At 36.5% G+C, this 25,807-nt stretch overlaps 1 protein-coding gene across 1 annotated transcript in view; it reads left to right on the top strand.

The window, feature by feature from the left end:
• The window catches only part of HEPHL1 (hephaestin like 1), a 99,650-nt gene that overhangs the window by 20,850 nt on the left and 52,993 nt on the right, over nucleotides 1-25,807 (top strand). The window contains exons 3-8 of the mRNA XM_082339875.1: nucleotides 6,184-6,396; nucleotides 7,024-7,203; nucleotides 11,953-12,207; nucleotides 15,247-15,415; nucleotides 24,611-24,750; nucleotides 24,895-25,026. Of these exons, the coding sequence (XP_082196001.1) occupies nucleotides 6,184-6,396; nucleotides 7,024-7,203; nucleotides 11,953-12,207; nucleotides 15,247-15,415; nucleotides 24,611-24,750; nucleotides 24,895-25,026 (1,089 nt within the window). The remainder of the gene's footprint in view (nucleotides 1-6,183; nucleotides 6,397-7,023; nucleotides 7,204-11,952; nucleotides 12,208-15,246; nucleotides 15,416-24,610; nucleotides 24,751-24,894; nucleotides 25,027-25,807) is intronic.

The raw sequence follows: 25,807 nt of genomic DNA on the forward strand, positions 1-25,807 counted from the left end.
AGGCCCTTGTTGACTCTATTTTATATATAGTAGTGTGTATGTGTTAATCCCAAACTCCTTATTTATCCCCCTTCCACACTTCCCCTTTGGTGACGATATGTTTGTTTTTGAAGTCTGTGAGTCTGTTTCTGTTTTGTAAATAAGTTTCAAATTTTCTACCATTTTCTTTAGATTCCACATATAAGTGATATCTTATGATATTTGTCTTTGTCTAACTTACTTCACTTAGTATGATAATCTCTAGGTCAATCCATGTTGCTGCAAATGGAATTATTTCGTTCTTTTTTATGGTTGAGTAATATTCCATTGTATATATGTACAACATCTTCTTTATCCATTCCTGTGTCTATGGACATTTAGGTTGCTTCCATGTCCTGGCTATTGTAAACAGTGCTGCAATAAACATTGGAGTGCATGTATTTTTTCAAATACAGTTTGCTCCGGATATATGCCCAGGAGTGGGATTCCTGGATCATATTGTAGTTCTATATTTAGTTTTTAAAGAAAACTCCATACTCTTCTCCACAGTGGCTACACCAATTTACATTCCCATCAATAGTGTAGGATGGTCCCTTTTCTCCACACCCTCTCTAGCATTTATTGTTTGTAGACTTTTTGATCATGGCCATTCTGACTGGTGTGAGGTGATACCTCACTGTAGTTTCAATTTGCATTTCTCTAATAATTAGCAATGTTGAGCATCTTTTCATGTGTTTTTTGGCCATCCATATGTCTTCTTTGGAGAAATGTCTATTTAGATCTTCTTCCCATTCTTTGATTGGATTGTTTGGGTTTTTTGATATTGAGCTGCATAAGCTGTTTGTATATTTTGGAGATTAATCCCTTGTCAGTCTCTTCATTTGCAAATACTTTCTCCCATTCTGTGGGTTGTTTTTTTTGTTTTGTGTATGGCTTCCTTTGCTGTGCAAAACCTTTTAAGTTTCATTAGGCCCCATTTGTCTGTTTTTGATTTTATTTCCATTACTCTAGGAGGTGGGTCAAAAAAGATGTTGCTGCGATTTATGTCATAGACTGTTTTGCCTATGTTTTCCTCTAAGAGTTTTAGAGTGTCTGGCCTTACATTTAGGTCTTTGATCCATTCTGAGTTTATTTTTGTGTATGGTGTTAGGAAGTGTTCTAACTTCATTCTTTTACATGTAACTGTCTAGTTTTCCCAGCACCACTTATTGAAGAGGCTATCTTTTCTCCATTGTTTATTCTTACCTCTTTTGTCAGAAATGACCATAGGTGCGTGGGTTTATCTCTGGGTTTTCTATCCTATTCCATTGATCTATATTTCTATTTTTGTGCCAGTACCATACTGTCTTGATTACTGTAGCTTTGTAGTATAGTCTGAAGTCAGGGAGTCTGATTCCTCCAGCTCTGTTTTTCTTTCTCAAGATTGCTTTGATTATTTGGGGTCTTTTGTAAAGACTTTTACATACAAATTGTAAAATTTTTTGTTCTAGTCCTGTGAAAAATGCCATTGGTAATTTGATGGAGACTGCATTGAATCTGTAGATTGCTTTCGGTAATATAGTCATTTTCACAGTTTTGATTCTTCCAATCCAAGAACATGGTATATCTTTCCATCTGTTTGTATCATCTTTGATTTCTTTCATCAGTGTCTTATAGTTTTCTGCATACAGGTCTTTTGCCTACTTAGGTAGGTTTATTCCTGGTATTTTATTCTTTTTGTTGCAATGGTAAATGGGAGTGTTTCCTTAATTTCTGTTTTAGATTTTTCATCATTAGTATATAGGAATGCAAGAGATTTCTGTGCATTAATTTTGTACCCTGTAACTTTACCAAATTCATTAATTAGCTCTAGTAGCTTTCTGGTAGCATTTTTAGGATTCTCTATGTATAGTATCATGTCATCTGCATCAGTGACAGTTTTACTTCTTCTTTTCTGATTTGGTTTCCTTTTATTTCCTTTTCTTCTCTGATTGCTGTGGCTAAAACTTCCAAAACTATGTTGAATAACAGTGGTGAGAGTGGATATCCTTGTCTTGTCCCTGATATTAGAGGAAATGCTTTCAGTTTTTCACCATTGAGAGTGATGTTGGCTGTGGGTTTGTCATATATGGCTTTTATTATGTTGAGGTAGGTTCCCTCTATGCCCACCCATTTATCATAAATGGGTGTTGAATTTTGTCAAAAGCTTTTTCTGCATCTATTGAGACCATCATATGGTTTTTATCCTTCAATTGGTTAATATGGTGTATCACATTGATTGATTTGCGTATATTGAAGAATTCTTGCATTCCTGGGATAAACCCCACTTGATCATGGTGTATAATCCTTTTAATGTGCTGTTGGATTCTGTTTGCTAGTATTTTGTTGAGGATTTTTGCATCTATGTTCATCAATGATATTGGCCTGTAGTTTTCTTTTTTGTGACATCTTTGGTTTTGGTGTCAGGGTGATGGTGACCTCGTAGAATGAGTTTGGGAGTGTTCATCCCTCTGCTATATTTTGGAAGAGTCTGGAATGATAGGTGTTAACTCTTCTCTAAATGTTTGATAGAATTCGCCTGTGAAGCCATCTGGCCCTGGGCTTTTGTTTGTTGGAAGATTTTTAATCACAGTTTCAATCTCAGTGCTTGTGATTGGTCTGTTCATGTTTTCTATTTCTTCCTGGTTCAGTCTTGGAAGGCTGTACTTTTCTAAGAATTTGTCCATTTCTTCCAGGTTGTCCATTTTATTGGCATATAGTTGCTTGTAGTAGTCTCTCATGATCCTTTGTAATTCTGCAGTGTCAGTTGTTACTTCTCTTCTTTAATTTCTAATTCTGTTGATTTGAGTCTTTTCCTTTTTTTCTTGATGAGTCTGGCTAATGGTTTATGAATTTTGTTTATTTTCTCAAAGAATCAGCTTTCAGTTTTGTTGATCTTTGCTATTGTTGCCTTCATTTCTTTTTCCTTTATTTCTGATCTGATTTTTATTTTCTTTCCTTCTGCTAACTTTGGGGATTTTTGTTCTTCTTTCTCTAATTGCTTTAGGTGTAAGGTTAGGCTGTTTATTTGAGATTTTTCTTTTTTCTTGAGGTAGGATTGTATTGCTATAAACTACCCTCTTAGAACTGCTTTTGCTGCATCTCATAGGTTTTGGGTTGTCGTGTTGTCATTACATTTTTTTCTAAGTATTTTTTAATTTCCTCTTTGATTTCTTCAGTGATCTCTTGGTTGTCTAGTAGCATATTGTTTAGCCTCCATGTGTTTGTATTTTTTAGTTTTTTCCTGTAATTGATATCTAGTCTCATAGCATTGTGGTTGGAAAAGATGCTTGATGTGATTTTAATTTTCTTAAATTTACCGAGGCTTGATTTGTGACCCAAGATGTGCTCTATCCTGGAGAATGTTCCATGTGCACTTGAGCAGAAATTGTATTCTGTAGTTTTTGGATGGAAGTATCATTCCTTTTAAATTATTGAGATTTATTTTATGTGTAGCTTATTTTCTATCCTGAAGAATGTTCCGTGTGCCCTTGTAAATAAGTGTATTCTGCAGTCATTGGGTGAAATGTTCTATAGGTATCAGTTAGGTTGAGTTGTTTGACAGCATTGTTGAAGTCTTCTATATCCTTGCTGATTTTCTTCCTAGTTTTTCTACCAGTTATTTAGAGAAGGGTATTGAAATCTCTAACAATTACTGTTGAGTTGTGTATTTCTCCTTTCAGTTATGTCAGTTTTTGCTTTATGTGTTTTGAGACTCTTGTTAGGTATGAATACCTTTATAATTGTTTTATCTTCCTGATATATTGACTCTTTTATCATTATGAAATATCTATCTTTGTCTCTATATACATTTCTTGTCTTAAAATCTAGTTTGTCTGTTATTGAGAGCCACTTCAGCTCTCATATTGTTGCTATTTGCATTCTTTTGCTTTCAATCTATTTGTGTTTTTGAATCTAAAATATAGATTACATATAGTTGGATGTTACTTCTTTGTCCAATTTGACAGTCTCTGCATATTGATTGGAGTGTTTAGACCATTCACATTTAATGTAATTATTGATTGGTTTGAGCGACACTTATTTTGCTAATTATTTTCTATATGCATTCTGTCTTTTTTATTCCCCTGTTCTTCCTTTACTGTCTTCTTTGGTGTAAAACAATATTTTAAAATCTACTATTTATACTTCTCTGTTGATTTTTCAACTATTTATTTTGAGTTCTTTTCTTATTGGTTGGCCTATGGATTGTAATATGCATTTTAACATATCACAATATACTTCATATTTTTTACCTACTTAATTCTGGAAATATATAAATGTTTTACTCCAACAGAGCATCATTCTCATCCAACTCTTTTGTGCTATTACTGTTATATTGTCATTACATCTCTCCCTCTGTAAACCCAACAATGTGATGTTATACTTGGAACTGTATATTATGAATTCTTATGAATTTTAAAGAAGTTAGGATAAAAAAGGAAAAATATATTTATAGAATCTTTTATATTAACTCCCATTTTTCCTATTTTTGGTGCTTTTCACTTCTTTCTGTGGATTCACGTTCTCTGGTGTTATTTCCTTTTAGACTGAAAGACTCTTTTAGTATTGCTTGTAAGACAGGTCTGCTAGCAACAAACTCACTTATTTTTGCTTATCTAGAGGATCTTTATTTTGCCTTATTTTTTTGAAGGCTAGTTTTGCTGGATGTAGTATTCTTGGTTGGTATTTTTCCTCTAGCATTTTTAGTATGTCATCCCACTGTCTTCTCATATCAAATATTTAAATGGGAAGTCAACTGTTAATCAGGTTGGGGCTCCCTAGTATGTGATCATTTCTCTTTGCCTTTTTTTCTTCCCCAACAGCTTGACAACAATATATTTGTGTATGAATTCTTTGTATTTATTCTACTTGTGGTTCGTTGTGCTCCTTTGATGTGTAAGTTAATGTTTTTCATCAAATTTGGTAAAAATTTCTGCAATTATTTCTTCAAATATTTTTTTCTGCCCCCATTTCTTTCTCCTCTCCTTTGGAAGACTACATTACACACATGTTAATATACTTGATTTAGTCCCATACGTCTCTGAGTTTCTGTTTATTTTCTTCAATCTTTTTTTTTAACCCTCTCTTTTTCAGATAGGATAATTCTGTCAATGTCTCTTCAAGTTCACTGATTCTTTTGCCATCTTGAATCTGTTGCCAAGCCCCTCTAGTGAATATTTTATTTCATTTATTGTATGTTTCAATGTGAAAACTCCAACTTGGTTCTTTTTTTTAATGTATAAATTTTATCTCCTTATTGAGATTCTCTATTTGTTGAATAATTTGTCCTACTTTCCTTTAATTATTTAAACACAGTTTCTTTCAGTTGCTTGAATATATTTATAATAGCTGCTTTAAAGTCTTTATCTGCTGAATTCAACACCTAGAAGCACTTAGAGGTAGTTTCTATTGGCTGCTTTTTTTCCTTGAGTATGGATCACACTTTCTTAGTTCTTTGCATGTCCCATTTTGTTGTGGCTGTTGTTTTTCTTCTTGAAAACTGGTAATTATTGAGAATATACTCTAGCAACTTTGGATTCTGGATTCTGATCCCTCCATCATCCAAGTTTGTTTATGTTACTTGCTTTTTTGTTTAGTAACTTGTCCGGGTTAAACCTGTGAAATCTGTATTCCTTATAGTGTGTTGGCCACTAAGGTTTCTGCTCTTTTTTTTCCTTGTTTTTATTTTTAAGCCTGGCTGCTGAGTGGTCACCTCTATACCTGCTTAGCTTTGAGGTCAGCAGATCTTTTTCATGAGACCCAAAATCTCTCAGGTCTCAAATTTAGGTGCTGAATGTGTAGTAAGTGCCCAAGAAGTGTTTGTTAGTTATTCTGCTGCTTCTCCTTTCCTTCTTCAGTTGATGTTAAGTGAAGTAGATTGAAGTCTTCCTGATTGGTACAGGAGGCCTGTCAGAAGGGATCTTCATGAATATTTCTTAGACATCTGGCTCTGTACAGGACACTTCATATACACTGCCTCATGTAGTTCTTACATCTCTGTGGGGGTAGATATAAACATTCCAGCTTTACTGGTAGAAAACCAAGGCAGGGAGAATTTAAGTAACTAGCCTGAAGTCCCATAGCAAATAAATTTTAATTCATGTGTGTTTGATTTCAAAGCTCTAGCTCTTTCCACTATAGTGTGTGATCTCTGCATTTTAACTATGTTTTATATTTTCTTGGAAGGAGCCCTGTACCCAGATAGAACATCTGGAAGGAACAAGGATGATGACAATGTTCCTCCTGGCAAAAACTATAGCTATGTCTGGCCAGTGAGAGAAGAATATGCTCCTGCCCCAGCAGATGCAAATTGCCTGACCTGGGTGTACCATTCGCACATTGATGCCCCTAAGGACATCTGCTCTGGGCTAATTGGCCCACTGCTGGTGTGCAAAGAGGGTAAGACGTCTCTTCCCCACCCTCTCTGTCCCTAGGAGCCTAATCCCAGGTGTGTTGAAAAGTGTACATAGTCTTCAAGTCTTGTCTTGCCTACCTCCCTTGCTTCACACAGAGTGTGTCTCTTCTTCCAAACTTTCTGTAAGATTAAAGAAATTTTTCTAACATGGAAGATCCATAACAGGGACAATAATTCAGGCTTCTGCCTAAAAAAATCATAGCCTTCTGAAACTTACATGCTTTAAAAAAATACACACTGACACCACACATAGGAAAGTGTAAAATGTAGGCAAATGACCAGGAATGCTTTTGCTTTATTATTTCACCCACATAATCTCTTTGCTATTTTATTCCTTATTAATTGATTTAGTGTATCTGTGCTCTGTCAATATAGTATATTTCCTTTAAGGACAGCCAGGTTTCCAAGTCTGTGGTTGTGAGGCTTTCTGTTTTATGAGTTTTCTATGGTTTTATCATTTCCATCAAAGCCTTTCACTGATTTTATGTTGTGGGTTACTCTTGTACATGTAGGTCTTTCAAAATTACCTGATACCATTGGCAGGAAGAAAAGCTCATCTTGATTTTGTCCACTTTGAATTTTTTTCTTACTCTTTTGAATGTGCCTGATAGGTATCCTGCATAAATATTCAGGGACAAGGACTGATGTGGATCAAGAGTTTGTTATAATGTTTGCTCTTGTGGATGAGAATCAAAGCTGGTACCTTGAGGAAAATATCAGACATTTCTGCACTGACCCTGATTCAGTTGACAAAGAAGATGCTGTTTTCCAGAGGAGTAACAAAATGCATGGTGAGTGCCTCTCATGTTATCAAATACATACCGACTGCCTTTTGTGTATTTGGTGCTACATGGGATACAGAACACACAGAAATATTAAACCTAGTTTTCCAAGATTTATAACTTCGTAATGAGAATAATAAGAAAGTGATGAAACATAATACCTCTCAGAACCTAACACAAAGAAAGAGAGCAAGAGAAGAAGAAAGGAACAGAGAGGAACTACAAAAACTGACAGCAATTAACAAAATGGAAATAAGCACATACTTATCAATAATAACTTTAAATGTAAATGGACTAAATTCTCCATTCAAAAGACATAAAGGGGCTGAATGGATTAAAAAACAAAAACAAAAAAACCAAAACCCATCTCTATACTAGATACAAGAGACACACTTTAGTTGTAAGGACACACATAGACTGACACTGAAGGGATGGAAAAAACTATTCCATGCAAATGGAAACCAAAAGAAAGTTGGAGTAGCTACACTTATATCAGACTTTAAATTGAGTTTAAAACAAAGACTATAATAAGAAGGGTGTTACATAATGGTCAATCCAACAAGAAGATATAACATTTAAAATATTTGTGCACCCAACACAGGAGCGCTTAAATATATAAAGCAAATATTAACAAACATAAAGAGAGAAACAGACCGCAATACAATAATAGTAAAGTACTTTAATACCCCACTTATATCAATGTAGGTATCCAGAAAGAAAATCAGTTAGGAAACTTTAGCCTTAAACAGTATGTTAGATTAGATGGACTTAACAGATACTTATAGAACATTCCATCCAAAAACAACAGGATACACATTCTTCTCAAGTGCACATGGAACATTTTCCAAGATAGATATGTTAGGCCATAAAACAAGTCTTAATAAATTTAAGAAGACTGAAATTATGTCAAGCATCTTTTCTGACCACAATGATATGAAACTAGAAATTAATTACATGAAGAAAACTGGAAAATTCACAAACATGTGGAGATTAAACAGCATGTTACTGAACAACCAACATATTGAAGAAGAAATCAAAAGAGAAATTTTTTTAAAACTTGAAACAAATGAAAATGGAAATGTAATATATCAAAATTTATGTGATGCAGCAAAAGCAGTTCTAAGAGGGAAGTTCATAGTGATAAATGCCTACCTCAAGAAACAAAAAAAGTTTCAAGTAAGCAACCTAACTTTACACCTCAAAGAACTAGAAAAAAACAAATTAAGCCCAAAGTTACTAGAAGGAAGGAAATAACAAAGATTAGAGCAGAAATAAGTGAAACAGATACTAAAAAGACAATAAAAAACATCAATAAAACTAAGATCTGGTTCTTTGAGAAGATAAACAAAATTAACAAACCTTTAACTAGACTCACTAAGAAAAAGAGAAAGGTCTCAAATAAATAAAATCAGAGATGAAAGATGAGATATTATAACTGATACCACAGAAATAAGAAGGATCATAAGAGACTACTATGAACAAGTATATGCCAACAAATTGGATAACCTATAAGAAATGGATAAGAACCATACAACCTACCAAGACTGAATCAGGATGAAATAGAATCTGAACAGACTGATACTAGCAAGGAGATTGAATCAGTAATCAAAAACCTTCCAACAAACAAAAGTCCAGGAAACAGATGGCTTCACTGGTTAATTCCACCAAACATTCAAAGAAGAATTAATACCAATTCTTCTCAAAATCTTCCAAAAAATAGAAGAGGGAGAAACTCTTCCAAACATGTTTTATGAAACCAGCATTGTGCTGATACCAAAAGCGGACAAGGATGCCACACAGAAAAAGAAAAACTACAGGCCAATATTCCTGATGAACACAGATGCAAAAGTCCTCAACAAAGTATCAGCAAGCCAAATTCAACAATACATTAAAAGGTTCATACACTGTGATTAAGTGGGATTTATTAATCCATGGGATTTTAATCATGAAAGTATGGTTCAGCTTCCACAAATCCATTAAAGTGATATACCACAGTAACAAAATGAAGGATAAAAATCATATGATCATCACAATAGACACAGAGAAAGCATTTGACAAAATTCAACATCCATTTATAATAAAAACTCTTAACAAAGAGAGTATAAAGGGAACATACCTCAACATAATAAAGACCATATATGACAAGCCCACAGCTAACGTGATACTCAATGGTGAAAAGCTGAAAGTTAATCCTCTAATATCAGGAACAAGAGAAGGATGTGCACTGTTGCCACTTTTATTCAACATAGCATTGGAAGTCGAAGCCAGAGCAATTAGGGAAGGAAAAGAAATAAATTCATCCAAATCCGAAAGGAAGAAGTAACTGTCACTATTTGCAGATGACATGATACTATACATAGAAAACCCTAAAGCCTCCAAAAAAACTGTTAGAAGTTAAGTTAAAGTAAAGTTAAGTAAATTTGAGGGATATTAAATCAACACACAAAAATCTGTTGCAGTTCTTTACACTAATAATGAATTATCAGAAAGAGAAGTTAAGAAAACAATCTCACTTACAACTGCCTCAAAAGGAATAAAATACCTAGGAATAAATTTAACCAAGGAGGTAAAAAAAACATATATTGAAAACTATGACATTAATAAAAAAATTTTAAGAAGACACAGATAAATGGAAAGATATTCTGTGTCCATGGATTGAATGAATTAATATTGTTAAAATGTTCGTACTACCCAAAGCAATCTATAGACACAATGCAATCTCTATTAAAATCCCAATGGTATTTTTTACAGAAATAGAACAATCCAAAAATTTGTATGGAACCACAAAAAACCCTGAATAGCCAAAGCAATCTTGAGAAATAACAAAGCTGGAGGTATCGTGCTCCTTGATTTTAAATGATATTACAAAACCATAGTAATTAACACAGTATGATATTGGCATAAAAACAGACACAGAGATCAATGGAACAGAATAGAGAGCCCTGAAGTAAACCCACGTAATAATATACAGGAGGAAAAGGACAGTCTCTTCAATAAATGGTGTTGGGAAAATTGAACAGCCATATACAAAAGAATGAAGCTGGACCACTGTCTTACACACATACACAAATATTAACTCAAATTGGATTAAAGACTTGAATATAAGATCTGAAATTATAGAACTCCTAGAAGAAAACATAGGTGGTGAGCTTCTTGACATAGGTCTTGGTAATGATTTTTTAAATCTGACACCAAAAGCGAAAGCAACAAAAGCAAAAATAAACAAGTGGGACTACATCAAACCAAAAACTTCTGCACAGCAAAGGAAACCATCAACGAAATGAAAAGATAACCGACTGAATGGGAGAAAATATTTGTAAATTGTATATCTGATAAGAAACTAATATCCAAATATATAAAGAACTCATACAAATCAATAGCAAAAAGCCAAACAATCTTATTTTAAAAAAATGAGCAGAAGATCTGAATAGATATTTTTCTAAAGAAGAAATACAGATGGCCAATAGGTATGTGAAAAGATGCTCAACATCATTACTCATCAGGAAATGCAAATCAAAACCACATGAGAGGGACTTCCCTGTGGTCCAGTGGTTAAGACTCTGAGCTCCCAATGCAGGGGGCCCGGGTTTGATCCCTGGTCAGGGAACTAGATCCCACATGCATGCTGCAACTAAAAAAAAAAAAAAAAGATCCCACATGCTGCCACTAAGACCTGGCACAGCCAAATAAATAAATAAATATTAAAAACAAACAAAAAAACCCCACGAGATATCACCTCATACCTGTTAGAATGGCTATTATCAAAAAGACAAGAAATAACAAGTGTAAATTGGTACAACCACTATGAAAAACAGTATGGAATTTCCTTAAAAAAACTAAAAATAAACCTACCATATGATCCAGCAATTCTGCTCCTGGGTATTTATCTGAAGAAAATGAAAACACTAATTCAAAAAGATATATGCACCCCCCATGTTCATTGCAGCATTATTTACAATAGCCAATATATGGAAACAGCCTAAGTGTCCCTTGATGGATGAATGGATAAAGAAATTGTGGTATATAACAATAGAATATTATTCAGCCATAAAAAAGAATGAAATCTCACCATTTGCAACAGCATGGTGGACTTTTAGGGCATTATGCTAAGTGAAATAAGTCAGACACGGAAGGCAAATATTGTAAGACCTCTTTTACATGTGGAATCTAAGCAAACAAACAAACAAAACCCCCAAAACCAAGTTCATAGATCCAGAGAACAAATTGGTGGTTAAAGAGGCAGGGGATGGGCATGGGAGAAATGGCAAAAAATGTAACATGTCTCATAAGTCCCTTCTAATCAGTTCTTTTCCTTCTCTTCTTGCTGCATGCTTTTGTCATTTAAGTAGCTACTATGTGTCAGCTTTCCCGCTGTGAGGTAAGACAGGGTTTCTAATTACAAGGAACAGATCTGGTGGGGAAGGTAAATATGTAAATAGAGATGGAGGTAAGAGGTGGCCAAGCTGTCCTGGAAGTATGAACAGTGCTTTTGTTTGCTCCTGATCTCATTGTGTTCACGTAACAGCTCGAAGGCTGTTTTGATCACTTTTATTGAGTGCTTTTCTCTTGAAAAGACTAATGCTTTTCATTCCTTTCTGGGAGTGTATTTTACCAAAGAAACCATGCCTTTCTGCACAAAAACATTACAAGCAATAATCTGTGCTAATTTTCAACTGTGCTAGCGCATGTGTTACCATTTCTTCTGGATCTGCTCGCCTCTGCAGGGGAATCTCTTCCACTAGTGTTTCTGTTTTTCAGCGCTCAATGGATACCTCTTTGGAAACTTCCCCGAGCCTGATATGTGTGTTGGTGAATCGGTGTCCTGGCACCTATTTGGGATGGGGAATGAGATAGACATCCATTCCATCCATTTTTATGGTAACACCTTCATCAGCAGAGGCCATCGGACTGATGTCGTCAACCTCTTCCCAGCCACCTTCCTGACAACAGAAATGATAGTTGAGAATCCTGGGAAGTGGATGATAACCTGCCAAGTCAGTGATCACTTTCAAGGTAAAAAGGACAGAGACCAGTGCTTACAATGGTACAATTAAACCACACAATCAATGGTGCTCATTCAGTGCCTGCTGTTGGATAGATTCTTGTACGTGTTATATTTAATTAAATATTAAATTAGGAAATTAGGAATTATATTCCTAATTTTTTACTTTTTTATTATTTTTAAATTTTTTTTAAATTAAATATTAAATTAGGAAAATGTATAATGCCTATTTGGCATCTTATCAACAGGTATTTATTAATCACATCCCTATGAACCAGGTAAGAAGTGATTGAAAGAAATAATAAGACCTTCTATGAACCTGGAATCTAGTAGTTAAATATAGTCAGACATTTACAAAATGAATAAAACTTGAGGCAGAATGATAAATGCTCTTTGAATGCTTTATCACTTTGCTGGAGCAGAGAGGCTTCCTGAGGAGGTGGTCCCTAATCTGAGCCTAGAAAGGTTAGGAATTTGATAGATGAAGAAGGGGAAAAAGGCTTTCCAGGCAGAGGAAGCAACATGAACTGGGAAAAACACATGGGCAATTGTAAATAGAATAATAAATTTTTAGCACTGAAAAGGAATTTATAGATAATCTGGACCAATCCCCCATCCAATTCTTGAATTCTCTTTTGGACATCTCTTTTTTAAATTTTTATTTTATTTTATATTGGAGTATATTTGATTTACAATGTTGTGTTAGTTTCAGGTGTACAGCAAAGTAAGTTATACATGTTCTTATATCTATTCTTTTTCAAATTCTTTTCCTATATAGGTTATTACAGAGTATTGAGTATAGTTCCCTGTGCTATACAGTAGGTCCTTGTTGATTACCTATTTTATATATAGTAGTGTGTATATGTTAATCCCAACCTAGTAATTGTAGCAGCTTGTTTCATCTCTGGGCTGCTCTGTGAGAACATTCGTCCTTATATTGAGACACAATGCAATGATAGGTACAAAATCCTATGAAAGATGAATGATAAACATTTGTTGACAAATACCTGTTGAATGATTTGGTTCAGGTTCCTTGGGAATAGGTCTTTACTTAGCTGGACCTTAGGCTCATGTCAGAGGAGTGATGAAGGAGAAGCCTTAGAGAGGCAGATTGGGCCCCAGGCAAGTGTCTTTGAATGGCAAGACTAAGGATTGTCTAGAAGGCAAGAGTAAGTCCTTCTAGATCCTTAGGCACACTAGTGACATAATCAGTGCAGTGGTTTAGGAAGATAAATATGATGTCTGTGTGCAGAAAGGACACAATGGAGAGACTCTGGCTACTGGATGCCAGTTAAGAAGCATTGGTAACATTAGAGTTATGACATATTAAAAGTTTGGCCTAACATGGTAAAAACAAGAATATAAAAAGAAAATGTGTCAATGGGATAAACATAGAAGAAATAATGTGTGATTCAACTTGGATACTGACTAACTACACACAGTCACTATGAGGTCAGGGATGCAGCTCTTCAGGGCTGCTTTCATTGCACATTTTTGTTCCCATCAACCTTAAGCAAACCTCACATTTATCCACTGGGTTATTCCAGTTAAATTCAATTCAGCAAATGTTGAGCTGCTCAGTTAATATGTATAAGACACTCTCCTGGGAAGACAAAGATGAACAAGACAAGGTTACTATTCTTCCCTGCTCCTACCCCCAGCTTTATTGAGGTATAATTGACAAATAGGAATTGTATATATTTAAGAGGTACAACTTGATGTTTTGATATACTTGTAAGGTGTGATTACCTTACACTCAAGCTAATTAATATATCTATTACCTCACGTAGTTAAACATTTTTGTTGTTGTGGTGGTGAAAACACTTGAGAGCTCAAAGAATACCGAGTTTCAGTTATGCAAGATGAATGGGTTCTGGAGATCTAATATACCCCATGGTGACTACAGTCAACAATACTGTGTGGTATACCTGAAACTCCCTAAAAGGGTAAATTGTAAGTGTTCTCCACACACGATCCCTAAATCTGAGAAGAAACTAATCAAGGCATTAGCAGCCATTTGAGATTAGTAAGATTGCTAAACGTGGCCAGTAGTTGTGGACATAAGCTGGAATACGTTACTGAAATACAGTGTTTCCTAAATTGTCCATACCCTCAGAAAAAAATGTTTAAAAATTAGAAGATACGTATAATTCAACTTTAAAATTAGTAATTACCTCTAGAGATAACGGTGTCACATTTTGATGAATATCCTTCCTATTTTCTAGACCTTAATATATAAATGCTTATGTTATATATAAAATGAAATCAATCTATTAATACTGTCCTGTAGCTTACTTTTTCCACTTGTTAATATACCAGAAATAAATTTATATGTCAGTGAATATAGATCTACTACATCATTGTTAATCCTTCCAGCGTCCTTTGTAAGGAGATTACAATTTACTTAACCAACAGTCTTTATTAACACATATATTTTCCCTATTTTTTGCTGAACACTCATAAACATCAATTTATAGAAATGTTTGTACTTTGGCTGACATTTCCTTGGGAAAACTACTAGATTTAGAATTCCTGGGTTGAAGAGTTTAATTTTTTTTAAGCTATGGACATATAGTGCCGAATTCCCCTTTAGAAATTGTTACTCTTCACTCACAGTGTGTGAGCATTCCCTTTTCCCTGTTCATCTGACAACACTGAGAATTACTAGTCTTTCTAGTCTTTACCAATCTCATAAATGAACAACAGTATCACTTTACTATTAAGGTTGAACTTTTCTTTTTCCTTCATTTGTTCATGGGTCAGTAGTATTTCTTCTGTGACTAACCTATAAATGTCCCTTGCCCATTTTCTATTGGGATATTTACTTTTTTCTTTCTTATTTATCAAAGGTATTTACATATTAATCTTTTGTCATATGTGCTAAAATATCCCCCTACCCACTGTTTATTTTTTACTTTTAACTTTGTTTATGGTCCTGTTTTCCATACAAAAGTTTTAAATGTTCATGAAGTCAAATCTATCATTCTTTTCCTGTATGATTTCTTTTGGAGCATTTATACCTTGGCTCATGGCTTTCCTCTCTTCTGCAGCTGGCATGCTGGGGCAATACAATGTTGGTAACTGCAAAAGTGGTATTTTTCACCCCAAGATGAAGGGTCAACAAAGGCACTACTTTATAGCAGCTGAAAAAATTCTTTGGGATTATGGTCCTCAAGGCTATAACAAATTCAGTGGTCTTCCCCTAAATGCCTCTGGCAGGTAAGCTCTCTTTGCTGGTGTTTCTAAGCCTCTCATAAGAGAGGCATCTATTAGGCTTTTCGCTGTGATCTCATTTGTAGTCCAGGCACTGCTCTTATGAGCACATACTGCATAGATAGCATAATGACATCACTGAAGGAGCTCTGAGCCCTGTAATGTGTACAGCTGAGAAATGGAGGAGTATTTATTGCTTCGTGATTTGCTGGCTAAATCAAAGCACTAGATTCATTCATTCATCAAACATTTTATGAGCATCTACTATGTGCAAGCTGCAGCGTTAAATGCCATGAGAAATACTAAGCTGACAGAGGAGAGAGTAAGGTGCTTGCACACATGAAGCAGACAGTTTTAAAAAGGGAATATGGCAGGACTCTCTCTTTTTGTTTTGTTTTGTTTTATTTTGTTTTGGCCGCCACGCGGCATGTGGGATCTTAGTTCCCTGACCAAGATCCAACCCACGCCTCCTGCATGGAAACAGAGGGTCTTAACTACTGGACCACCAGGGAAGATCCAGCAGGACTCTCTTTCAATGGAGATGAACTAGTCAAGGAAGGTTAACCTTTTTGGCTCAAGAACAGCCTGATATAAGTTAAGCCCCCTCTACCCAGAATTCCTCTTTCTCCCTGTCCAGTATAATGCCATTTTCCCCTTCAAACTCTAACTCTAATGTCACCTCTTAAGTAAAGCCTCCCCTGACACCTGAATAATTTTGTCTGGGCTCCCGCAGCATATAGTATTTTTTCACATTGAATCTAACAATTCATTAAGTGGATGCAGATTCCTGTGACTTCTTATTGTAGAATCATATGCAAAGATGTCTGTGAAAGCATTATAAAGTGTACAGTGTGATACCAACAAGTGTTGCTATTATCCTATAATCCTTTTTTTTTAACATCCTTATTGGAATATAATTGCTTTACAGTGGTGTGTTAGTTTCTGCTTTATAACAAAGTGAATCCGCTATACATATACATATATCCCCATATCTCCTCCCTCTTGTGTCTCCCTCCCACTCTCCCTATCCCACCCCTCTAGGTGGTCACAAAGCACCGAGCTGATTACCCTGTGCTATGCGGCTGCTTCCCACTAGCTATCGATTTTACATTTGGTAGTGTATATATGTCCATGCCACTCTCTCACTTCGAACCAGCTTACCCTTCCCCCTCCCCGTGTCCTCAAGTCCATTCTCTACGTCTGCATCTTTATTCCTGTCCTGCCCCTAGGTTCTTCATAACCTTTTTTTTTTTTTTAGATCCATATATATGTTTTAGCATACGGTATTTGTTTTTCTCTTTTTGACTTACTTCACTCTGCATGACAGACTCTAGGTCCATCCACCTCACTACAAATAACTCAATTTCATTTCTTTTTATGGCTCAGTAATATTCCCTTGTATATATGAGCCACAGCTTTATCCATTCATCTGTCGATGGACACATAGGTTGCTTCCATGTCCTGACTATTGTAAATAGAGCTGCAATAACACTGTCGTACATGACTCTTTTGGAATTATGGTTTTCTCAGGGTATATGCCCAGCAGTGGGATTGCTGGGTCATATGGTAGTTCTATTTTTAGTTTTCTAAGGAACCTCCATACTGTTCTCCATAGTGGCTGTATCAGTTTACATTCCCACCAACAGTGCAAGAGGTTCCCTTTTCTCCACACCCTCTCCAGCATTTATTGTTTGTAGGTTTTTTGATGATGGCCATTCTGACTGGTGTGAGGTGATACCTAATTGTAGTTTTGACTTGCATGTCTCTAATGACTAGTGATGTTGAGCATTCTTTCACGTGTTTGTTGGCTATCTGTATATCTTCTTTGGAGGAATGTCTATTTAGGTCTTCTGCCCATTTTTGATTGGGTTGTTTGTTTTTTTGATATTGGGCTGCATGAGCTGCTTGTAAATTCTGGAGATTAATCACTTGTCAGTTGCTTCATTTGCAAATGTTTTCTCCCATTCTGAGGGTTGTCTTTTCATCTTGTTTATGGTTTCCTTTGCTGTGTAAAACTTTTTAAGTTTCGTTAGGTCCCATTTGTTCATTTGTGTTTTTATTTCCATTTCTCTAGGAGGTGGGTCAATTAGGATCTTGCTGTGATTTATGTCATAGAGTGTTCTGCCTATGTTTTCCTCTAAGAGTTTTAGAGTGTCTGGCCTTACATTTAGGTCTTTAATTCATTTTGAGTTTATTTTTGTGTATGGTGTTAGGGAGTGTTCTAATTTCATTTTTTTACATGTAGCTAGCTGTCCAGTTTTCCCAGCACCACTTATTGAAGAGACTGTCTTTTCTCCATTGTATGTTTCTGCCTCCTTCATCAAAAATGAGGTGACCAGATGTGCATGGTTTATCTCTGGGCTTTCTATCCTGTTCCATTGATGTATATTTCTGTTTTTGTGCCAGTACCAGACTGTCTTGATTACTGTAGCTTTGTAGTATAGTTTGAAGTCAGGGAGCCTGATTCCTCCAACTCCATTTTTCTTTCTCAAGATTGCTTTGGCTATTTCGGGTCTTTTGTGTTTCCATACATATTGTGAAATTTTTTGTTCTAGTTCTGTGAAAAATGCCAGTGGTAGTTTGATAGGGATTGTCTTGAATCTCTAGATTGCTTTGGGTCATAGAGTCATTTTCACAATGTTGATTCTTCTAATCTAGGAAAATGGTATATCTCTCCATCTGTTTGTATCATCTTTAATTTCTTTCATCAGTTTCTTATGGTTTTCTGCATACAGGTCTTTTGTCTCCTTCAGTAGGTTTATTCCTAGGTATTTTATTCTTTCTGTTACAATGGTAAATGGGAGTGTTTCCTTAATTTCTCTTTCAGATTTTTCATCATTAGTGTGTAGGAATGCAAGAAATTTCTGTGCATTAATTTTGTATCCTGCAACTTTACCAAATTCATTGATTAGCTCTAGTAGTTTTCTGGTAGCATCTTTAGGATTCTCTATGTATAGTATCATGTCATCTGCAAAGGGTGACAGCTTTACTTCTTCTTTTCCAATTTGGATTCCTTTTATTTCTTTTTCTTCTCTGATTGCTGTGGCTAGGACTTCCAAAACTATGTTGAATAATAGTGGTGAGAGTGGGTAACCTTGTCTTGTTCCTGATCTTAGTGGAAATGGTTTCAGTTTTTCACCATTGAGGAGGATGTTGGCTGTGGGTTTGTCATATATGGCCTTTATTATGTTGAGGTAAGTTCCCTTTATGCCTACTTTCTGGAGGGTTTTTATCATAAATGGGTGTTGAATTTTGTCAAAAACTTTTTCTGCATCTATTGAGATGATCATATGGTTTTTATCCTTCAATTTGTTAATATGGTGTATCACATTGATTGATTTGCATATATTGAAGAATCCTTGCATTTCTGGTATAAACCCCACTTGATCATGGTGTATAATCCTTTTAATGTGCTTTTGGATTCTGTTTGCTAGTATTTTGTTGAGGATTTTTGTGTGTATGTTCATATCAGTGATATTGGCCTGTAGTTTTCTTTCTTTGTGAGATCTTTGTCTGGTTTTGGTATCAGGCTGACGGTGGCCTCGTAGAATGAGTTTGGGAGTGTTCCTCCCTTGGCTATATTTTGGAAGAGTTTGAGAAGGGTTTGTGTTAACTCTTCTTTAAATGTTTGATAGAATTTCCCTGTGAAGCCATCTAGTCCTGGGCTTTTGTTTGTTGGAAGATTTTAAATCCCAGTCTCAATTTCAGTGCTTGTGATTTGTCTGTTTATATTTTCTATTTCTTCCTGGTTCAGTCTCAGAAGGTTGTGCTTTTCTAAGTATTTGTCCATTTCTTCCAGGTTGTCCATTTTATTGGCATATAGTTGCTTGTAGTAATCTCTCATGATCCTTTGTATTTCTGCAGTGTCACTTGTTACTTCTCCTTTTTCATTTCTAATTCTATTGATCTGAGTCTTTTCCCTTTTTTTCTTGATGAGTCTGGCTAATGGTTTATCAATTTTGTTTATCTTCTCAAAGAACCAGCTTTTAGTTTTCTTGATCTTTGTTATTTTTTCCTTCATTTCTTTTTCATTTGTTTCTGGTCTGATCTTTATGATTTCTTTCCTTCTGCTAACTTTGGGGTTTTTTTGTTCTTCTTTCTCTAATTGCTTTATGTGTAAGGTTAGGTTGTTTATTTGAGATGTTTCTTGTTTCTTGATGTAGGCTTGTATAGCTATAAACTTCCCTCTTAGAACTGCTTTTGCTGCATCCCATAGATTTTGGGTCTTCGTGTTTTCATTTTCATTTGTTTCTAGGTATTTTTTGATTTCTTCAGTGATCTCTTGGTTATTAAGTAGTGTATTGTTTAGCCTCCATGTATTTGTATTTTTTACAGATTTTTTCCTGTAATTGATATTTAGTCTCATAGCATTGTGGTCAGAAAAGATACTTGATACGATTTCAATTTTCTTAAATTTACCAAGGTTTGATTTGTGACCCAAGATATGATCTATACTGGAGAATCTTCCAGGAGCACTTGAGAAGAAGGTGTATTCTGTTGTTTTTACATGGAATGTCCTATAAATATCAATTAAGTCCATCTTGTTTAATGTATCATTTAAAGCTTGTATTTCCTTCTTTATTTTCATTTTGGATGATCTGTCCGTTGGTGAAAGTGGGGTATTAAAGTCCCCTGCAATTATTGTGTTACTGTTGATTTCCCCTTTTATGGCTGCTAGCCTTTGCCTTATGTATTGAGGTGCTCCTATGTTGGGTGCATAAATATTTACAGTTGTTATATCCTCTTCTTGGATTGATCCCTTGATCATTATCTAGTGTCCTTCTTTGTCTCTTGTAATAGTCTTTATTTTAAAGTCTATTATGTTTGATATGAGAATTGCTAGTCCAGCTTTCTTTTGATTTCCATTTGCATGGAATATCTTTTTCCATCCCCTCACTTTCACTTTGTATGTGTCCCTAGATCTGAAATGGGTCTCTTGTAGACAGCATATATACGGGTCTTGTTTTTGTATCCATTCAGCCAGTCTATGTCTTTTGGTTGGAGCAGTTAATCCATTTACATTTAAGGTAGTCAACGATATGTATGTTCCTATTACCATTTTCTTAATTGTTTTGGGTTTGCTATTGTAGATCTTTTCCTTCTCTTGTGTTTCCTGCCTAGAGAAGTTCCTTTAGCATTTGCTGTAAAGCTGGTTTTGTGGTGCTGAATTCTCTTAGCTTTTGCTTGTCTGTAAAGCTTTTAATTTCTCTGTCAAATCTGAATGAGATCCTTGCTGGGTAGAGTAATCTTGGTTGTAGGTTTTTCTCTTTCATCACTTTAAATATGTCCTGCCACTCCCTTCTGGCTTGCAGAGTTTCTGCTGAAATATCAGCTGTTAACCTTATGGGGATTCCCTTATGTGTTACTTGTTGTTTTTCCCTTGCTGCTTTTAATATTTGTTCTTTGTGTTTAATTTTTGGTAGTTTGATTAATATGTGTCTTGGCGTGTTTCTCCTTGGATTTATCCTGTATGGGACTCTCTGTGCTTCCTGGACTTGATTAACTATTTCCTTTCCCATATTAGGGAAGTTTTCAACTATAATCTCTTCAAATATTTTCTCAGTCCCTTTCTTTTTCTCTTCTTCTTCTGGGACCCCTATAATTTGAATGTTGGTGCATTTAATGTTGTCCCAGAGGTCTCTGAGACTGTCCTCAATTCTTTTCATTCTTTTTCTTTATTCTGCTCTGCAGTAGTTATTTCCACTATTTTATCTTCCAGGTCACTGATCCGTTCTTCTGCCTCAGTTATTCTGCTATTGATTCCTTCTAGAGAATTTTATTTTATTTATTTATTTATTTTTGGCTGCTTTTTGGGTCTTCATTGCTACACGCGGGCTTTTCTCTGGTTGCGACGAGCAGGGGCTACTCTTCGTTGTAGTGTGCAGGCTTCTCATTGTGGTGGCTTCTCTTGTGGAGCACGGGCTCTAGGCGCACAGGCTTCAGTAGTTGTGGCACGCGGGCTTCAGTAGTTGTGGCTCGCCGGCTCTAGAGCGCAGGCTCAGTAGTTGTGGCACACGGGCTTAGTTATTCCGCGGCATGTAGGATCTTCCCAGACCAGGGCTTGAACCTGTGTCTCCTGCATTGGCAGGCGGATTCTTAACCATTGCGCTACCAGGGAAGCCCTAGAGAATTTTAATTTCATTTATTGTGTTGTTCATCATTGTTTGTTTGCTCTTTAATTTTTCTAGGTCCTCGTTAAACATTTCTTGTATTTTCTTCTTTCTATTTCCAAGATTTTGGATCATCTTTACTATCATTACTCTGAATTCTTTTTCAGGTAGACTGCCTATTTCCTCTTCATTTGTTGGTCTGGTGGGTTTTTACCTTGCTCCTTTACCTGCTGTGTGTTTCTCTGTCTTCTCATTTTGCTTAACTCACTGTGTTTGGGGTCTCCTTTTTGCAGGCTGCGAGTTCATAGTTCCTGTTGTTTTTGGTGTCTGCTCCCAGTGGCTAAGGTTGGTTCAGTGGGTTGTGTAGACTTCCTGGTGGAGGGGACTAGTGTCTGTGTTCTGGAGGATGAGGCTGGATCTTGTCTTTCTGGTGGGCAGGACCATGTCCGGTGGTGTGTTTTGGGGTGTCTGTGACCTTATTATGATTTTAGGCAGCCTCTCTGCTAATGGGTGGGGTCGTGTTCCTGTCTTGCTAGTTGTTTGGCATAGGATGTCCAGCATTGTAGCTTGCTGGTCATTGAGTGTGGCTGGGTCTTAGTGTTGAGATGGAGATCTATGGGAGAGCTTTTGCCATTTGATATTACGTGGAGCCAGGAGGTCTCTGGTGGACCAATGTCCTGAACTCAGCTCTCCCACCTCAGAGGCACAGGCCTGACTCCCGGCTGGAGCACCAAGACCCTTTTGGGAAGTCTGAGGTCTTCTGCCAGCATTCAGTAGGTGTTCTGTAGGAGTTGTTCCACATGTAGATGTTTCTGATATATTTGTGGGGAGGAAGGTGATCTCCACGTCTTACTCCTCTGCCATCTTGAAGGTCTCCCCCAAGGTTTTTCTTTAAAGTCACTCTTTCCCTTATAATCCAGTAGCATGTATTATTTAATATTCAAAATTTTCCAAGATATTACTTCCTCTAAGCTGTGGTTTTTATGAATCTGAAGTGGCTCCTCCACTGTCTCTTTCTCTTTCTGCCAACTGAAGCAGAAGATTCTGAGGCTTTAGAACAAGGCAGTACTCCTCAACATTGTCAAGGTCATCAAAAATGAGGAAAGTATGAGAAATTGTCACAACCAAGAGGAGCCTATGGAGACATGAAGACTAAATGTAATGCTGTATCTTTGGCTTCCCGCAGCCATCCGGGCCCGCATCCCCAGCAAGAATCTATTCTATAATCCTTTTAATGTTTGAGGGAGTGTTTTAAAAATTGTCTTTGTGGTCAATAAGATACCCTTTGTTTCTTTCATTGTAAATTTCATTCATTCATTCATTCTTCCACCAAACCAATGCACTTGAGGCTTGCCTAAAGAATTTGTGTGGACCATATATGAAAATGTTTTTGATATGAACATTCTCTATGGACCACTATCTCTCCATAAACAAAATAATGAAAATTAACATTGAAAATCATTTCTTAGAAGCCTTCCAGAATTCAGAAGCTCCTTATAAAATATGAAATATTAAGCGATATTCAATCAATATTTAATGTAATATGTGACAGCACAATGTACTAAGTGACACGAGATGCAGGGAGGTCTAAAACAATGTTCCTAATCTCAGGTAGAGAAAGAAGCTGAATGCACAGGAGAAGAGAAGTGATTTTGCAAGTTACAAATAAGATTTAGGTGAGTTGTCCAAACGGTGAGTTCTCTGCGCATTCAGAGAGAGCTACGATAACCAGAAAGACTTCACAGAGGAAGTGGAACTTAAGTAGGGTCTTCAAGAATGGTAGAATTTATATAAGTGAATTGTAAAGAGAGGGAAATTTTAGATGCAGGGGTTAATGCAAAGCATCTGCCATAAAGCAGAGTGATTAGATCAGAGAGTGAATGACTGGTGTGGGGGATTTGCATGGGGAACGGGCACTTACATAGAGCAATGCAGAGAGAATTGGGGTAAACTGGATATCCATTGCAGAGGTCCTCCAATCATTTGAACTTTACTTGATTGGCAATTGGCAATTGGAAGCAACAGAAGATTTTGGAGCAGGTAAAATGACAATAAAAATTACTATTTTGAAGATTAACGTAGTAGTAGTGTGTATGCTGAGAAAAAAACTGAATGTATGGACACCAAGGGGGGAAAGCTGTGGGGGGGTGGGGTGGGATGAACTGGGAGATTGGGATTGACATATATACACTAATATGTATAAAATAGATAGCTAATAAGAACCTGCTGTATAAAAAAATTCAAAAAAAATAAAATGCAATTTTAAAAAAAGGTAAAAAAAAAAAAAGAGTGAGCCAATGTGAGATAGAGGATGCTGTGTGCACAGTTAGGAGGTTTATATAATGGTCCAAGCACAAGGTGAGGAGGACATGCACGTACTGGGGTTGTGACCATGGGAAGGAAGGAAAGGAAAAGATGAAGAAATGAAGGTGAAGAAAAGGAAGGGTGCAAAATAAAAGGTTACAAAGTCAGGATGAACAAGATAAGGAGATGAGGCAGAAAAAGAAGACAAAGCCTGCACGTCTGCAAGAGTAATGGCACCATTGACAGAAATAGAATAGAGATAGTACTAATTGGAAGTTATATTATCGTATTTCACAGCTTTGAAATTTGGCATTTCATGTATATAGTTTGTATGGTAACTCCATTGATTAAATTATTTGATTAACTAGACACTCCATTCCTTAATCATGCCAGATATCAGAGCATACTATATGCAGAGTCTATTCATATTGACATCAGCAAGAGATAGAGGGATGCTTATTCTGCAAAGAAACCAGTTAGCTCTTTGTTACTTTGTAGGACACCATTCTGGGACTCCAATATTGATAATTAAGGAGTTTGCCTGTGCCTTCTTCAGTTGCTGGACCTCTGGGGAAGAAAGTACAATGGCTAAGAGAGAAATGAGCTTGAGCATCAAACAGCTTCTGAAGACTTTTAAGGCTGGTTGACTATTTTGAAGACTGTGCTATCTTTTCTGGAGATATGGGTGGATAAATGGGCTAAAGGCAATACAGTAAAGCTCCATAATTAAGGCACTTGGTGGATATGCAGAGGTGTAATCTCAGCCAACTTCCTATTCTTTCCACAGTGACTCTGAGCTCTACTTCACACAAGGGGACAACAGAATAGGAGGAAAATATTGGAAGGCTCAGTATATAGAGTATGTTGATGCAACTTTTACTCGAAGAAAAAGACTCTCTGAGGCAGAAGCCCACCTTGGAATTCTTGGTACAGTGAAACCATCTGTCATGTTTTGAACAGGGGAAATGTTTTAGTAGGACATGCACACCTAACATGGAATGACTCTTCTCCTGCTCCTATCCACTTCTCTCTTTTCATCCTCTTGTCCCTCCTTCTCTTAATATTTCTCAGGTCCCATCATCAAGGCAGAGGTGGGTGATACTCTGTTAGTGACCTTTGCTAACAAAGCCGACAAGGTCTACAGTATTTTGCCCCACGGTGTGATCTATGACAAGGCCTCTGATGCAGCCCCAAATGTAGATGGTAAGTCCCAGCCTCAGCCTTGGGAGGAAACAGGATGAGTGAGCAAAGGACTTGAAACTGGACAGACCTGGTTCAAATCCTGGTCCCTTTACTTACCAGCCCTGTGAGCTTGAGCAGCTATTTCAACTTTCTGAACCTTATTCTTCTCACCTATCAAATGCAGATAATGACACTCACCTCATAGGGCTTTGGGAAAGGATGGAGAGAATTTAGGACAGGGTCTGGCCCACAGTAGGTACTTAGGAAATGTTAATGCCTTTCCTTTTCCCTCAGTAATGTAATAAATCTCAAAGTGAGCTACTTTCACAGTCACCTCCACTTCTCTAAGATGGAGAGCTTTTCTGCTGCATTTGGATGGGATCTGTGGCTGAAGGCTGAAAGGGAACTCTGATTTCCAATGTTTTGTTGAAATCAAAATCTTACACGTGGTCTTTGCTTTGTCTCTATTGACAAATATTTATTTAAAACCAGTATTATGCGCTTACCATCATACACGGCCTCTCCCAATCACAGAGTATGTAGCACAGGCTCTCTACATGTAAGAAAGGCAGCTTCTACCCAGTGGCTGCAGGGGCTATCCTTCCATTCATGATACTGCTTTTGGGAAACTCCTGGTCGCGTTGGAAGCCTTCCCCATCACTACAACAGACATCATGACTCCTGGGATACTTACTTCTTCATGCCCAAGTATGAGGCCGGTCACAGTCCAGCGCAGGTGATGGGGAGGGGACAGAGAAGGAAGGAACAGAGGGAGCATTCCCCCTCTCTACACCCACCCTCC

This window comes from Balaenoptera borealis (assembly GCF_965194805.1).
Source record: "Balaenoptera borealis genome assembly, chromosome: 11".
Classification (NCBI taxonomy): Eukaryota; Metazoa; Chordata; class Mammalia; order Artiodactyla; family Balaenopteridae; genus Balaenoptera; species Balaenoptera borealis.